Genomic DNA, 14467 nt, shown 5'->3' with positions numbered 1-14467 from the left:
CGAATTTGATTTCGAGACCTCAACTTGAGGTCTCGAAATCAACCATCTAAACGCACACAACTTCTTTTGACTAGGGTGTTTTCTTCTTTCAATTTTATCTCGCAACTTTGATGACCGAATGAGCTCAAATTTTCACAGCTTAGTTATTTTATGCATATGTTGAGATACACCAACTGTGAAGGCTACCAATAGTGTCCACTGCCTTTAAAAGACAGAATCTCTCGTGTACACACGCGTAGCAGGAGGTTCTTGCTGTGGTCCCCCCCCCGTAACTCTGCCCCACCCCCTCCCCACCATACAATGAATTGTGCACTTTTTTAAATAGCGCCCTCTCTTGAATCAACCCCTAACCTTTCAGCCAATGATAATTCCCCAATAATACTAAGGGTGGGCAGAGACAAGCGGTATTTTGAGTGTTGCCGCGATAATGGGGACAGAATCTCGTGCCACACCGGGCTACGTACTTTTTATCCCATGGAAAGTTTTGGTCGGCTATGTTGTTTATTTTTTTAACTCAGGGGTTTGTATTACACAAATTAAACATTGAGAATAGGGAGGGTGTATCTTGGTCAAAGTGACACCCTCTGTACTTCCAGGCTGATACATTTTGAAGATAGTACAAAGTTGTATCCTGTTCTGTGAAGTTAGAGGATTTGGGCACAAGGTCGGTTGTTTCTGTCTTTCAATAAATCATGCGGATAAGTGGTACGAGTAGTACGAATGCTAGTGCGGATGACTCGTGCACAGTAGTCGTACGGGTGGGCGTTGACAGTGTGTATGCGGATACAGTACAGGTGGGTTTACAGCGTCGTGAATAATGTGACTGCATTGAGCAAGGCTCATCGGTGTATGGGTAAAAACCAAAACTAATATAATAGTTCAAGTAAATGACAATTACTTCCCTTTGCATGCACCACATTGCACTTCATCGTATATCAAAAGAACACATTAAAATTGAAGAGTTTTTATTACAGCAAAGCACAACCTACATACGGAATTCCTACAGTTTTATCGCTCAATATTATGATCTATTAAATAGCCATTAACGCATTAAAACTAACACCATATGTGATTAATTCCACACCTTTAAGTGTCATTTTATGAGCACCCTTTAGTCATTTCCAGTATGCGAAAGGTTATGGGGCCATTAGACTACACTGTATCTACAACATTGACACATTTGCATTAAGGATTTGTCTGAAGTTTGTGTTGCTTTGATCGATTAGAGCTTGGGATACAACGAGTAAACAAACGCAGCTTATCTAAAGCGCTTGATGGTGGTGGAATCAAATATGCTGGGCACTATTTTATAGAGCTGTTTAAAGCAAAAATGTTGCTGAACACTTGTCTGCTGAGCAGAAATGAGCACGATACCAGTCACAAATTGTAAATGTGATATGGTAGTTTGGCTGCTAACCGATTTCTGGTAATTTTATTATGCTTGTACATGTAGCCACCTTTCGTGCTGAAGCAGCTCTATGAAGTTGGGCACTGGTTTGGATACAGAAAAGTAGTTGAAGCAATTCAACAATTCAACAATAGATTATCATGAACAAGTTTGTCATGAGAACATTGAATTAAAGAGCAAGGATTTATTGTAGCTACAAGGATACGAATGTATTGTTGTTGAACGTAAATCGTGAGAGCAAACACAGAAAACAATAGATAGGTTTCCATGCCAACAAAGATAAATTGAGTTCAAACACACCGACCTTTGTATTGGGTGGTTTTACAACACTATGCCTTGAGTTTGCTGCTGTGCTCGATGTACAATAACTCAATATTGTTGGCATTTGCTGTTAGTCCAAACTATTTCCTATTTTATGGAGAACAATTTACTATTAATGTTCCTTATGTTCCTAAAGTTAATACTTGATGAAGAAAGAGCTAAACGAACACCAAGTAAATTCAAAGTTCATTACCGAGTATGATACAGAAAAATCAGAAAAATGGACCCTGGTATACTTACAGTGAATGTTAAAAGGGGACAACACAAACATGATCACAAAGTAAAAATAATTTAAACAAATCAGAGCAAACAGTACACAAAAAAGTGATTGTGAATACAGATTTTTGAACGCTAGGTGGCAGCAAACTAACCAGGTAAATTTCCCTCGTTTACGTCTTGGAGAGAGTTATGAAAGAACTTTTATTAAGAGACGCTACCGATCTCTACTGCTTCATAGTCATCACAATCCCCACGTTCACTCAAGGACACCGTATTATCGTAAGCCGAAGATGGGCAATCTTCATTGAAGGACGCAGTGTCCTCGTACCCATCCCCTTCATGGTCCTCGTACCCATCCCCTTCATGGTCCTCGTACCCATCCCCTTCATGGTCCTCGTACCTATCTCCTTCATCCCCACCTGGCTCGACCTCCCCATCATCAATCACAGAATTCACATACCGCGATGAGTCCACAGAATCCACCCTACTCTTACGGCAGTCAATCTTAGCTTTAGAGGTTGTGATTGTTTGGGATCTTTTCTCAAGAGGTTTACGGAGAAAGTAAGCAAGCACCACGGCTAGAAGAGTGAACAAGACCGTAAGAAACATCGTTGGTAGGATGTAAGACGATGGTGAAGCAGGAGATCCAGGTTCTTCAGCTACAGTAAGATGGATCACAGCTTCATCAGTTTCTCCAAGCTCATTCATGACTCTACAAGTAAACAACCCTTGGTCTGATTTCTCAACTTTTATTATGTGTAGAGTCATTTCTTGAGTGATGAAATATTTCCCTTTCAGGTTACCGTCAATCACTGTACCATTGGGACTCAACCATGAAGTACTGGGTGCTGGTATTCCCGTGGATTTACAAGGTAGAGTTACTGTGCCACCAGCTACCGTTTGGAGCATTTTGAAGCCTAAAACAGCTAGAGGGGGCTCACACGCCAGATCGTGTGTTGCTAGATCTATGAGAGCGCGTCCTTCTAACCCTTGTGGTCCGTGACAAAGAGGGGTAGATGGTGGTGGATTGTTTTGCAGCCAGTCGCGTATGCTAGCCATTCTGCAGTCACACTGAAGTGGGTTGCCGAACAGGTCCAGCCGGGACAGGGTTGGGCTGATTCCGACGATGGAATCTCCCGGTACGATCTCGATATGATTCGAGCTCAAGTCCACAGTCTCCAGGTGACCACAGTGTCCCAAGATGCTACTGATATCACTGATGGAATTGCGAGCAAGGAGCAAGATTTTCAAACCATCAACAAGTTGACAATCCTCCAAATCAAAGTTCTTAATGTTGTTGTTAGAGAAATTCATTGTGACGATCTGTGGTAGAAGGCGGAACATCTCCGAGTGGAGTTGAACCAGCTGATTCTCGGAGAGATCCAAGCGCTCCAGGGAGTCCAGCCCAAGGAAGTACTCTGGGTGAAGCTCGTTGAGATTGCAGTTTGCGAGAGACAGAATCAACAGGTCGCCCTGGCTTCGAAAGACACCTCCAAATAAAGACGTCAAAGGATTCCCATCTAGGTACAAGTATCTAAGCATCTTCAGTTCCCTAAATGCAGATTCTGAGATGAAGAGTATCTGGTTGTTCGACACATGGAGCTCCGTTAGACTCAAGAAACCTTGAATGCTTTCAGAGGACAGGTTCTTTAGACTGTTTCCATCTGCATTCAGGACCTGAAGCTCTTCTGTCCACGACGGTGCCTGGATTAGAGAGTCAAGTGAGTTACCACGTATGCTTAGACTTTCCACATACGGGAAGCCATACCGTAAAGCATCTGCCAATACGTCCCAATCACGCAGTTCATTACTCTCTATGTTGAATATGGAGGTGATAAGCATACCATTAGAACTACTAATACTTTGAACTTGATTATGACTCAAAGAAAGCTTGTGGAACAACTTGGTATTCCCGAAATCATTATCGTAATCAAAATGGCGAATGACGTTGTTGTCTAGTTCAAGAGTGATATTACAATTCTGGCCACCGTTAAATAAAACTTTGACATTTGTTATTAAATTGAACTGTAAGCTTATTGACGCAGAGGGTGATATGTACATGCATAGCTCCAGCTTAATGGTACCATAGACTAAGTTTGAGTTCGCTGAGAGCCGTTCCAGAGAGCTACACCTCGGTACCTCGAGGCTCGTTATCAAGTTGGAGTCAAGTTGGAGGGTCTGCAAGGAGCGTAAGTTACAATCCGCACGCAGAACCGAAATGGAGTTGTGTTGAACTGAAACTAGTGTCAGGTTCTCCATCCTCTCTGACGTCATCAGTGACGTGATATCTGAGATGTTGTTCCAGTCCAAGATCAGTTTGGTTAATCCGGGGTTGAGATCGTCCGGATCTACAGTATTGATAGAGTTGTGACGTAGATCCATTACAAGGGAATCTGGGTAGTTGTCAGGAACGCATCCGAGGTTCCGGTTAGAGCAGTCAGCCATTGCAGTCACGTGATCGTAATCACACTGTGCATGACAGCTTGATGCCTGGCAGAATCCAATAGGGATTTGTAGAAGAAGCAAAATCAAGATCAATTCCAAATATGGCATTTTGGCTTTCTGAAATGAAGCAAAACAAAATCACTATTTTTACCATTATAAAACTATTTCCATATAGAATTAGATATAATTTATACGAGAAGGTAATTTCTAGTAAAAAAAAACCTTGTACCACGCCCAACGTGTTACGTTTACCGTGTTTCATCACCATTTTCTTTTTGAGAGGATTAAGCCCCCCTAAAGAATTGATTAAATACTAAGAAGGAAAAAAAGCTAATAAAGAGGTGAAATTTCCCAACACAATAAATGTTCCCAGAAACATGATAACAACGCAACTAGGCCTACATTTCTTTAATAATCATAATTATAATATTCAACATATTCGAACAACAATGAACTTTTTATCTTCATTTGAAATAAAATAAAAAGTCTACATATAACTTTGTGAAAGGCAAAAACTTACCGTGGTGGTAAAGGTTGACTGGATGAAAACAAGCGTAGCTGGAGTTTAACTTTCGAAGAAAATAATCGCTGGCAGAAAACAAGACAATCAGAATCGCAAGGACTGGCAAAATCCAGCAGTAGTTGAGAACCAAAGACTTAACTTTCAAGCAGACTATTCTAACGACTCGTTTCTTGTTTCAGAATTGTGCTTTTAAGATGGAAGTCGTGACCCGATCCATTTCTTAACGAAGGACGAAAAACTGTTTGTGTTTCTATTTTCGCAAACAATGGTTTTGGGAAATGTTGATGTACCCCGTTTGGTTATGCTTTGATAACTGGACTAGGATTCTGTTATCAACAAGGTCAATGGCAAATTCATGCATGATAAACTAAATATAACCCAAGCAGTCTTCATTGATGATTACTGACCAAGAAACAATATTATTCAACCAGACATTTGACACCTCTGTAGTGAATACAATATATACTGGGTTAAATAACTTATGGGGAGATATATTGTATGGTAATTTAAAGAAGTTATAATAATACTCCAAAATATTGGGAGCTACCCGTAAAAAGGTCACCGGCCAAAATAAAATGTCTTGTGTACAATTTGTGACTGATTTCTTGCTCTTTTTTTGCTTGGCAGAAATTTGCGGAGCAATACTACCAGGTGTGCTAGGGACGTTTTATAACTTTGTACCATGTGGAGAAGAGAGAAATTAAAATGAATGTACTCTTCCCACAACATTTAAAGCACCGGCATTCAATTAATTAAGACATAATTACTTCTAAAATTAATAACGAATTGGGTGTCCCCAGTGATACTTTGACTGCGTACTTTGGCAATGGCTAGCAACATTTACTCCAGATCATCTGTTGCTATGGTTTGGGATTGAGTGTTTGAAAATGATTTCTTCCAAGATGAATTATGTACTCATCTGATAAACAAAGATACTAAGCCATCACCGTGAAGCTAGGCACTAGGTCAAAGGCCAAGAGCATTTTGTTGGTTATATGCTAAGCTGTGAGTCATCATAGCAGTATCACTATTATAGAGAATTATATAACTGATAACACACAGCGTTGGTGTTTTGTTGGGCCATGGAGGAAGAATAAACCCAGCACGTCGTCTATAGTACTCAACTAAATAATACAACTTTACAACAGCAAATGATATAGAGCATGTGTCGATCCATAACTGTATTTTAAAAGTAGGATAATTCTTTGTATAAAATGAGTGCCAAGTTTTTTTTTTTAGCTCTGGATGTAAGTTTGTTGAATGTATCAATCTGTACATTGTTTTAGTAAACATTAAAAAATAAGCAAGGCTCCGTTTTGAAGAAGCACTTTTGTGCAAAATCCTTGATAAATGGAAAATGCAACCTAAAGAGTTGATGTCAATATAGTTTCAACATGGAGCACTCGAGCTTAATAATGATACGTTCAGACTATCTGTCACTAAAGGCCCCATCCAGCTCTTCCCATCACCAAACATAATTGTTTCTTTGATTTTAGCAATCGAAACAGGAATTAGACTGCGATAAATTTACACTCCCTGACAAACATCAACCTGATACATAATGCAAAGCTTTCGATTAAGAATGTTCAGGAAGTTGTTTCGACTTTAGAAATTATGTTTATACCAACAGTACCTTCCAATGCAATGCTTTAGACTTTCATGTTCTTCGAAAGAAACATGAACAAAATTAACACGAAGGAGGCTTTAAAGACAAACTGAAGAGTTGATATTTGAGGACAGAATATATCCAACCAAAAGCTCAAATCCATGCGTAATCTGAAGACTAACACAACTCCCATACACAATTTGCAGCAATTAAAACATGAATTAGCCTATGAATAATGTGAGCAAAATTCCTGGTAAAACATCAACCATATAGTTTTTGTTTTCACTGAATCGCGAACACCTATTCTGTGGATGATATATTAACAAATTGGTGTTGTGGTGCGTGTAAAAAGTTAGATATTATGAAAAAACATCTGTTCCAACAAAAAAACAGTAATGAGCAGGTTGTTGAGGCAGACATATATTTGTTAGCTGTTTGCTGTAACCATTTCAAGAACCAGACTTGAATTGTGACGAAAAACCTCCCTGCAGTTTATTGCCAATAAATGTCAGTGTTTTACGATGGTCGTATTTTTAAAAATATACGTTTATTACGTAACACTGTAACACATATTGCGAACTTTGTACGTGTATTCAAAAAGGAACTCAGAGTGAAAATACACACACGACAGAGGTCATCGTGTCACTAATAACTGTGTCACCAACAGAGGGAGGTTAAAGTCATAATTCCATCTCTTATCTTCACCGGTAGCCAATCAGAACACGGGGCGTGGTGACATGCTGGGTTCTGATTGGTCGGAAGCTTGAGGGTGTAGCTTATAAGAAGGAGTAGATTGGGCATTCAGGAGCATCTCTCTCCAGCCAAACATCTTGAAAGGATCTCGTCAACTGACTACTCTTTCTTCCCTACGAAAGGTAAGATACCGAATTCTTGATATGTTGTTTCTTTCTCTGTACACTTTTAAAGATAAAGCCTTTCACAGGATTCATTTTCATCAATTCCTTATACCCTCAGGTGTTCGGCACCAATGCCTCTCTGCCCTCTAGTTAGGCAAACTCTCAGCTCCTGTCCACTCTTTGATGGTGTATTTCCCTCGAGCTTCCGTCCTCCTTTTACTGTGCCTTGTGCAATATTATTTGCTCTTTTCCAAGCAAGGTTCTATTTCTTCTTGTTCTTATTGCATGTCCGATAACCCATGGGGGTCGAAGTAGTAACCCAAACCTTGGAACTGCAGTTTACCAGTTGTTTGGTTTACCAGTTGGCATGTTTTGTCGTCTTGTTACGTCGTATTGTTTCAAAGTTGAATTAAACCATGGAGGTAGAACAAATGTACATTTGGAGAAGTTCTGATCTGGCAAGATGTGTTGTTTGATAAGCCTACTTGTTAACACTTCCAGTTTAAAGTATTTACCGCAGTAGAGTATGGGTATACAATGATATTTGCTACAAGTAAAACTGTTTGAAATAATGCGAGAAATTGGATTACAGGAGTGAAGACTCTACATCAAGTTTCATTCTCCTGAATTTTTTTTTTGTAAAAAGACATTTTCTTGATGAACCCTTTTCCGTGAAATGTAACACTTCATTCGGGTTGTTCAGAATTTTAAGAAGTTACCAGTTGTTTTATAACTCCAAAACAAAAGCAAAGACTCGATAAACCCAAGGGCCAATGGGTAAACAAACACTCCCTCCACTTAGCTCAAAGATACATTTAATCTTGTGCCCGATCTTCGCAATAAAATCACCATAATGACATTCTGTTTGTTCTGTCAACTCGCAACTGTATACAAATCCCCTCGGCGCGAAGGCAAACTAATATATCAAAGGTGCGCTGTTTACTTTCAGTCATTATGTCAACATTAAGATAATCTTATAGAATGTGACAATTCATTAGAATACACATATATATATATATTGCTTGTTATTGTCTGTTTTACCATGGCAACACAAATTATATAGTTTATCATCAGGCAGTGTTTGTCCACTGGGTGAAGCCCTTCTCATGTTATTACTATTAGTTTCCCCTTCTTGCTATTCTAGTTCCGAGTTGTCATTTTTGTGGATGCTTGGATTCTTCTGTTTCTATATATAGGTTTCCATCTTGCAATTATCGTAAACATCAATCGATAATATTCTAACTACCTCGTCCTTTTCAAATGACCTCGAGAGACGTATGAAATGGCTTTCATTCCATTGGTCTTAAGTCACATTCGCATCCCAAACACAATTTACTGTGTGATAGTGGTTTTACTTAACTCAAAACAATCCTTCCTCTCTTTACAGTTACCCAACTCATCTCAACCAACATGCCTTGTGACTTGAGCGGAAAGTGGGTGTATGCCAGCGGAGATGGTATGGATGCTCTATTAGACCTTCTTAAGGTACCGGCTGAGAAGCGCCCTACTGACCCCTCCTCTACCGTAGAGATCACCCAAAGTGGAGATGACTTCACTGTCAAGACAACCGCTGCCGATGGCAACTGCCGTGAGGCTAAGTTCACAATTGGTGAGTGTAACAATCTATTGTGATTTCCAGATTTATTCTTGTCTTGGAAAAACAAGGAATTTCATAAAGAATCTTAATTTAAGTTTCTTGAAGTTCATTTAAAATTACTTCCACCCCCTCGGGTCTCCTTGTTAAACTTCTATTTATGAGTACCAACACACTACAGTACAATCTTTAAAGGGCCTTGACAATCGTTTAAGGTCTTTATGAGTTTTGGTAATCTAAAAACAACTTGCAGTGTAACAATTTATTGTTTTAATCAGTTGGCCATGATGTCTCAAATTCTAAGTATTACCTCAACTTGCACAGAGAGATGGTTTCCATAGCAAATCCTACTAAGATGGCATTCCATCAAGCAAAGTTTAAAATCCTACTTTAAAATGTTATAAATGTTTTTATGAAAGATCACGTAACATCACAAGGCCACAGGTGAGGGCTACTTAACTGCCACCAGGGGCTCATTGCCACTTACTCCTAGGGCTGAAACAGGGTTACCCCCTTCCTTCAGATGTTGGCATGGGTATCATCCACAAGGACCCTCCCTGGTAGAACAGATTGCACTACCTTCACAACAATTATTATTACTATTATTCTAATTAATAACTATGATTGTATTTTCTTTTCTTCAGGTGTTGAGTTTTCCGACCCAGACATCAAGGCCCTCCGAGGGGTTGAGGTTAAAGCCACACCTTGCTGGGAGGGAGATAAGCTCGTCCTCAAAGGGTCTGGTGGAAACGGGACAGCGACCCGTGAGATTGTTGGAGGTCAACTAGTCATGAGTTTTGACATTATGGGAACCAAGGCAACAAGATTCTTCAACAAGGCATAAACATCATCAACAACTGCAGTCGAACATTTATGATCAGTACAAAATGATAAAGGTTTTATTATATTATAAAATCATGTAAAAAATTACACAAGTCCTTTCACTCATTAACTATATAACTGTATATCTCATGAAGCTGTATAGGAAGTTTGAAACGTTGAAATAAATCACACATTTTTGTACATGTATCAATGAATCATGTGTTTTAGTCAAATAATTATTGACTCAGTCGGATGTTTCTCTTTTAACTACTGACTAATTATATTTCAGATCAAAACTTAACAGTGGCACAACTAGAGTTTTGCAAACAGGGGCACGGGCATAGATTTGGGGGCTTTTTGGTGTAAGGAACCAATCTTTGGAGCAGGTTCTTGATTGTACTTGGGGGGAGGGGTTCTGAAAGGGGGTGCTCCCGTCTCAACCCCAATGTTGGTTAAAAAAAAGAGTCCTACAACCGTCTTTGTATAACAGAATGTATTCAATGAGTGACTATGGTCATCATAACCACTAGTGTTGTAGTCAAGTACACGACCTCCGAAGCCCAAAGCCAAGTCCAAGTTCTGAGTCTCTGAGGCCAAGACCAATGCCAAGACCAACGCCGACACCACAGCAGTCCATTCGAAGTCGGCCTTTATACTTCTAAAGGCCCGGTCACACAGGCCCCGATAACGAGAATGAAAACGATAACGATAAAAATGCAAGCTCGCGATTGGTTGAATTGCTCCTTGCAGAAAACGCCCACGTCATTCAACCAATCGAGGGCGTGCATTTTTATTTTTATCGTTATCGTTTTCGTTCTCATTATCGGGGCCTGTGTGACTGGGCCTTAACACTTGTTGAGGCAAGCCAAATAACCAAAGCAAGGGAGTGATGTCCTAAATAGCAATTTCACCCTGAAGTACAACCGTAGCTCGTCCAAGTAGATCAACGCGCCCGTCATCCCGTACCCTCATCTCAATATCACCACCCCTCTTGGAACGCTGACGAGCTGTTAAAACACAATCATTTGACAATCATGACTTGGGTTGTCAGTAGAGGGCGCTCTTGAACAAAAATGTCACCAATTAAGTTGCAGAGTATCAACTTCACACACAAAACATCAAGTAGCAGTAGTAGACAAATTTGTTCCTATCAACATGGCGAGATCAATTTGACCTCATTGATTGTTTGATACAGAAATGTATCCTTATCAATGAAAGTGAGTTCTCAGTCCTAATCAGCTATGGTGAATCTCAAATGTCAAACCTACTCAACCATAAGTTTTTTGTCCTACTCGGCTAAAAATATCAAATCTCGATCCCAATTATCTGTACTGATATTCCAAACTAACTCAGATTATGGTGAAAAGCAAATCTTACTCGATGAGTTAGATCAGCGGCATCCTAGCTTGGTGAGACCCTAATCTTACTGAGTGTTGGTGAGAGTGAGACCCTAGACCCTAGTCGCATTTTGTGATAGTGAGATCTCTTACCCTACACGGCAATCAGTCAGAATTCTACCAAAATTAAAGTGAGATCCAAAACCCTATGAAACTCAGTGGTGAGTTTTAATCCTACTCAGTATTGTATACAACTAAATGTATCTCAATCATACTCGATGAGAATGAGAACTCAATCCTACTCAGCAAAAGCAAAATCTGAATCATTTTCAGAGAACGATGTAATCTACGTTTACATTTCACGATGAAAACATTGCTTCATCTCACTCAACTGAGATCAACAGTAGCTTACATGTCAACTGTAGGCCACTACTACTTCCATTTTAAACATTAAGAAAGTATCAAATAAGATCAATTTGAAATCTTACCATAAAGTTCTTTCTTGCTCAGTTTCTCTGCCCAGTAACCAGCTAAAACAGTGTGTGCAGAACCTGAACAAAAGATACAGTGAACATCTTTTTAATAAGGGAATAAAAGAGTAGGTGACGGGGTCTTAAGTCAACATTTAAAACTGGCAGGGATGTCCATGTGAGAAATGATCGAGCCTTACATATGGTGAGGGTGAGAGAAGCAAATTATGGTCAAGTTCTTTGTTCAAGGGGATATCATCATGATGACCTCTGTGCACAAGACGGTTCTGTCACAACATTATATTTATACAACAAGGTTATCTAAACTTTTCCAGTGTCTGGATCAACTAACCTGTAACAGGGTCTTCTGGGATACCGTTCCACGGAGAAAAATACCTGGAGATGAAATCATACTGTCTGTCTTCTGCATCCACGGCACCGTTGTCACGGTTACCCTTCAGTGTCACTATAACACCCCGTACATGAGAAGCATTAGGGGCAGCCATCATGGCTGTACAGTCTGGTTTCAGACTCTCCAAAGTGTCTCTGTAGAATAGGAGAAAATAATACATAACTATGTTAAGGACCGGTTGCTCTCGTTTGAAATGAAGGCACTTGATACCCAACTATTCTCCCTAAGCAGAATTTGATTTATATGACTGCTAAGCGACCCCCTTCCAAACCCATAGGCACATTTACATTCCCCTTGTAGCATGAAAAAAATTTAGTTTATAAGATCATATAGCATACTACTTGCCAACATTTAACGGCAAAAGTAACAATTCTCATTCTAAACACTTACAAGTTCTAGTACCTTGTCTCAGAGTCCGAAAGTCTAAGCAGCAGTTTTTTAGTTGTTTCAGAATAAAAAACTTCTTGGGGTTTATAGTCACCAATGGTTACCTGTACACAAATTGAGAAAAGTTGTCATTTTCAAATATTCAACCACCAGTCCAGTCTGATTCTATTGAACTTGGGGTTATACTAAACTGATATGTGGCAGTTTAAATTGACCCAAAACTAATTGCTAAGAGAAGTGTGATGTCATAAAATGAAGGTGATACTGACAACTTGTCCTAAGTGCATTGTGAATTTTTAGCCAAGGCATCAAAATGGGAGATGAGGTTTTTGTTTATTGAGCAACGTTTTAAGTAACTTACTCAAGGAGTTAGGGTTAAACAAAAGTATACCAGAAAAATTGGACCAAACAAAATTTCATGATTGATAGTTTATTTGAAGGAAACTTACCTGAATTAATTCTGATAGAGGTGCCTCATCCTAAACAAACCAAGAGAAAATAAAAAATATAAATGTTTTTTAGCTCAAACTTTACTATACGGTCCAACTTTTGTAGGGATTCAATCCGGTGCAGTTGTGTCAGCCGTAGGGCAACAGAGGGCAGAAAAGGATTTTAGTCAAAAATGTTGTGGTTACGTTCTTTACTGGCAAATTTATGGAAAAGTATTTGAGAAAGTCTGAATGAATACCTCTTTTGATGGTTTATTTAGAGGGAAATCCAAGCCGATGGACTTCCCTTCTCGACTCGCTATCAGCTCCCCACTCTTGGACTGAAACCTGATGGAATCGCACCTGTTACCAACGACGTTAAACAAGGCTGCTGCAGATGCTAGGGTCGCATGGCCACAAAGATTGACCTCATTGGTGGGAGTAAACCAACGAATCTTCACCCGACTTGCTGTATGAAAGAAAAAGGATATTAATAGGCAACTGTAAACCATTACGTCAAATGAATGCACATCTAGTAACACGCCCCGGTGCGCAGAGCATTCACACACATTTTGGGGCAAGACACACAAAGCCTGAAGGCCACTTCAAGGTGTGGGGTACAATTCAACTATGTTTCCAGGGGTTGTTGCCACCTACTCCTAGGGCTGAAACAGGGTTACCCCATTTACAGTCCACACGGATGTAGGCTAGGGTATCATCCATTAGAAGCCTGGCTGGTTGAGCAAAAACCACTACTTCCCCAACTTTACGAAAGCTACATTATGATCGACTCTTGTATTTACCATTCTGAAATGATTCTTCCGGTTGGACTGTCTGTAAATAAGCCGTCTCTGATAGATTCATCTCGGCTGCAATTTTCATCTTATCCTAATATCCTAAGTAGACAAAAATCAATAAAAAATGTAACAACAAGAAAAAAATTGCTCCAGTAGTCACAGACAAGTTTAAATTCATCGTTTTCTAGATTATTTGATGTACATCATGAATCATGACTCCACGTGACGAGTCAGGTCAGAGTGAATTAACAAAAGCACATGATTTAGCCTTAATACTAATACTTACAGGCCAACTTGCTTAGTAAGGACTACCTAGTACTCTAAATTTCCAGCAGCAAGTCTCACTCATGCCCCCCCCCCCCCCCCCATCATTATTCATTGTCAATTCACTTTCTCTTTCATTCAGTCTTTGCTTTTTGGGAAGTACACCATTTTGATTTCATTCCTCTGTTGTGTTTGCTACCTAAAACTTATTAATATAATTAAAGTTAAGCTCACAATTTATAAGTCGTGACTTGCTCTATGTATGTAGGATGATAAAGTTTATGCTCGGTGCTTTTAAAGTTTGATTTAGTCTTGGACTATATCACTATTTTCTAAACGCCAACATTTAGATTCTTTAGTAGAAAGAAAAAACATGACCTCAAACAAACACTGCTCCCTTACCTCATTTAGCAGGCAGATAGCAGCTGGGTTTCCAGCAAACGGTATATCGGTGAATGCATCCACTGTTACCATTGGTAACCGTCCTTCTTGTCCAGAAACAGCAAAATGTCCAAACTTTTCGGCTGCCATTTCAGACTTAACTTTTTACTTCTAAGCGCCGGGCAAATTTTTGAAG

At 39.6% G+C, this 14467-nt stretch overlaps 3 protein-coding genes across 4 annotated transcripts; 1 reads left to right on the top strand and 2 right to left on the bottom strand.

The window, feature by feature from the left end:
* Positions 1 to 2152: 2152 nt before the first annotated feature.
* Positions 2153 to 4166, bottom strand: LOC139953386 (uncharacterized). Its single transcript, XM_071952895.1, has one exon. It carries the CDS (start codon positions 4007 to 4009, stop codon positions 2153 to 2155), a length of 1857 nt encoding a protein of 618 aa, XP_071808996.1. The 5' UTR covers positions 4010 to 4166.
* A 3133-nt stretch (positions 4167 to 7299) lies between these two features.
* On the top strand, positions 7300 to 10010 carry LOC139952887 (fatty acid-binding protein, intestinal-like). Its single transcript, XM_071952169.1, has 3 exons — positions 7300 to 7397; positions 8767 to 8988; positions 9618 to 10010. Exons 2-3 carry the CDS (start codon positions 8790 to 8792, stop codon positions 9815 to 9817), a joined length of 399 nt encoding a protein of 132 aa, XP_071808270.1. The 5' UTR covers positions 7300 to 7397; positions 8767 to 8789; the 3' UTR covers positions 9818 to 10010.
* Positions 9769 to 14447, bottom strand: LOC139952886 (phenazine biosynthesis-like domain-containing protein 1). 2 transcript variants are annotated; one of them, XM_071952168.1, is made up of 8 exons: positions 14293 to 14447; positions 13633 to 13717; positions 13090 to 13298; positions 12851 to 12880; positions 12417 to 12505; positions 11955 to 12148; positions 11621 to 11683; positions 9769 to 10802 (listed from the first exon to the last, which is right to left on the bottom strand). In XM_071952168.1, exons 1-8 carry the CDS (start codon positions 14419 to 14421, stop codon positions 10690 to 10692), a joined length of 912 nt encoding a protein of 303 aa, XP_071808269.1. In that variant the 5' UTR covers positions 14422 to 14447; the 3' UTR covers positions 9769 to 10689. The 2 variants fall into 2 exon arrangements, with proteins under 2 accessions (XP_071808269.1, XP_071808267.1); XM_071952166.1 differs by having other exon boundaries at positions 13633 to 13725; positions 14293 to 14433.
* Positions 14448 to 14467: the final 20 nt, after the last annotated feature.

This window comes from Asterias amurensis, chromosome 21 (assembly GCF_032118995.1).
Source record: "Asterias amurensis chromosome 21, ASM3211899v1".
Taxonomy (NCBI): domain Eukaryota; kingdom Metazoa; phylum Echinodermata; class Asteroidea; order Forcipulatida; family Asteriidae; genus Asterias; species Asterias amurensis.
Note: the sequence above shows the minus strand (reverse complement) of the source record. Positions and strands in the feature narration are given on the sequence as shown.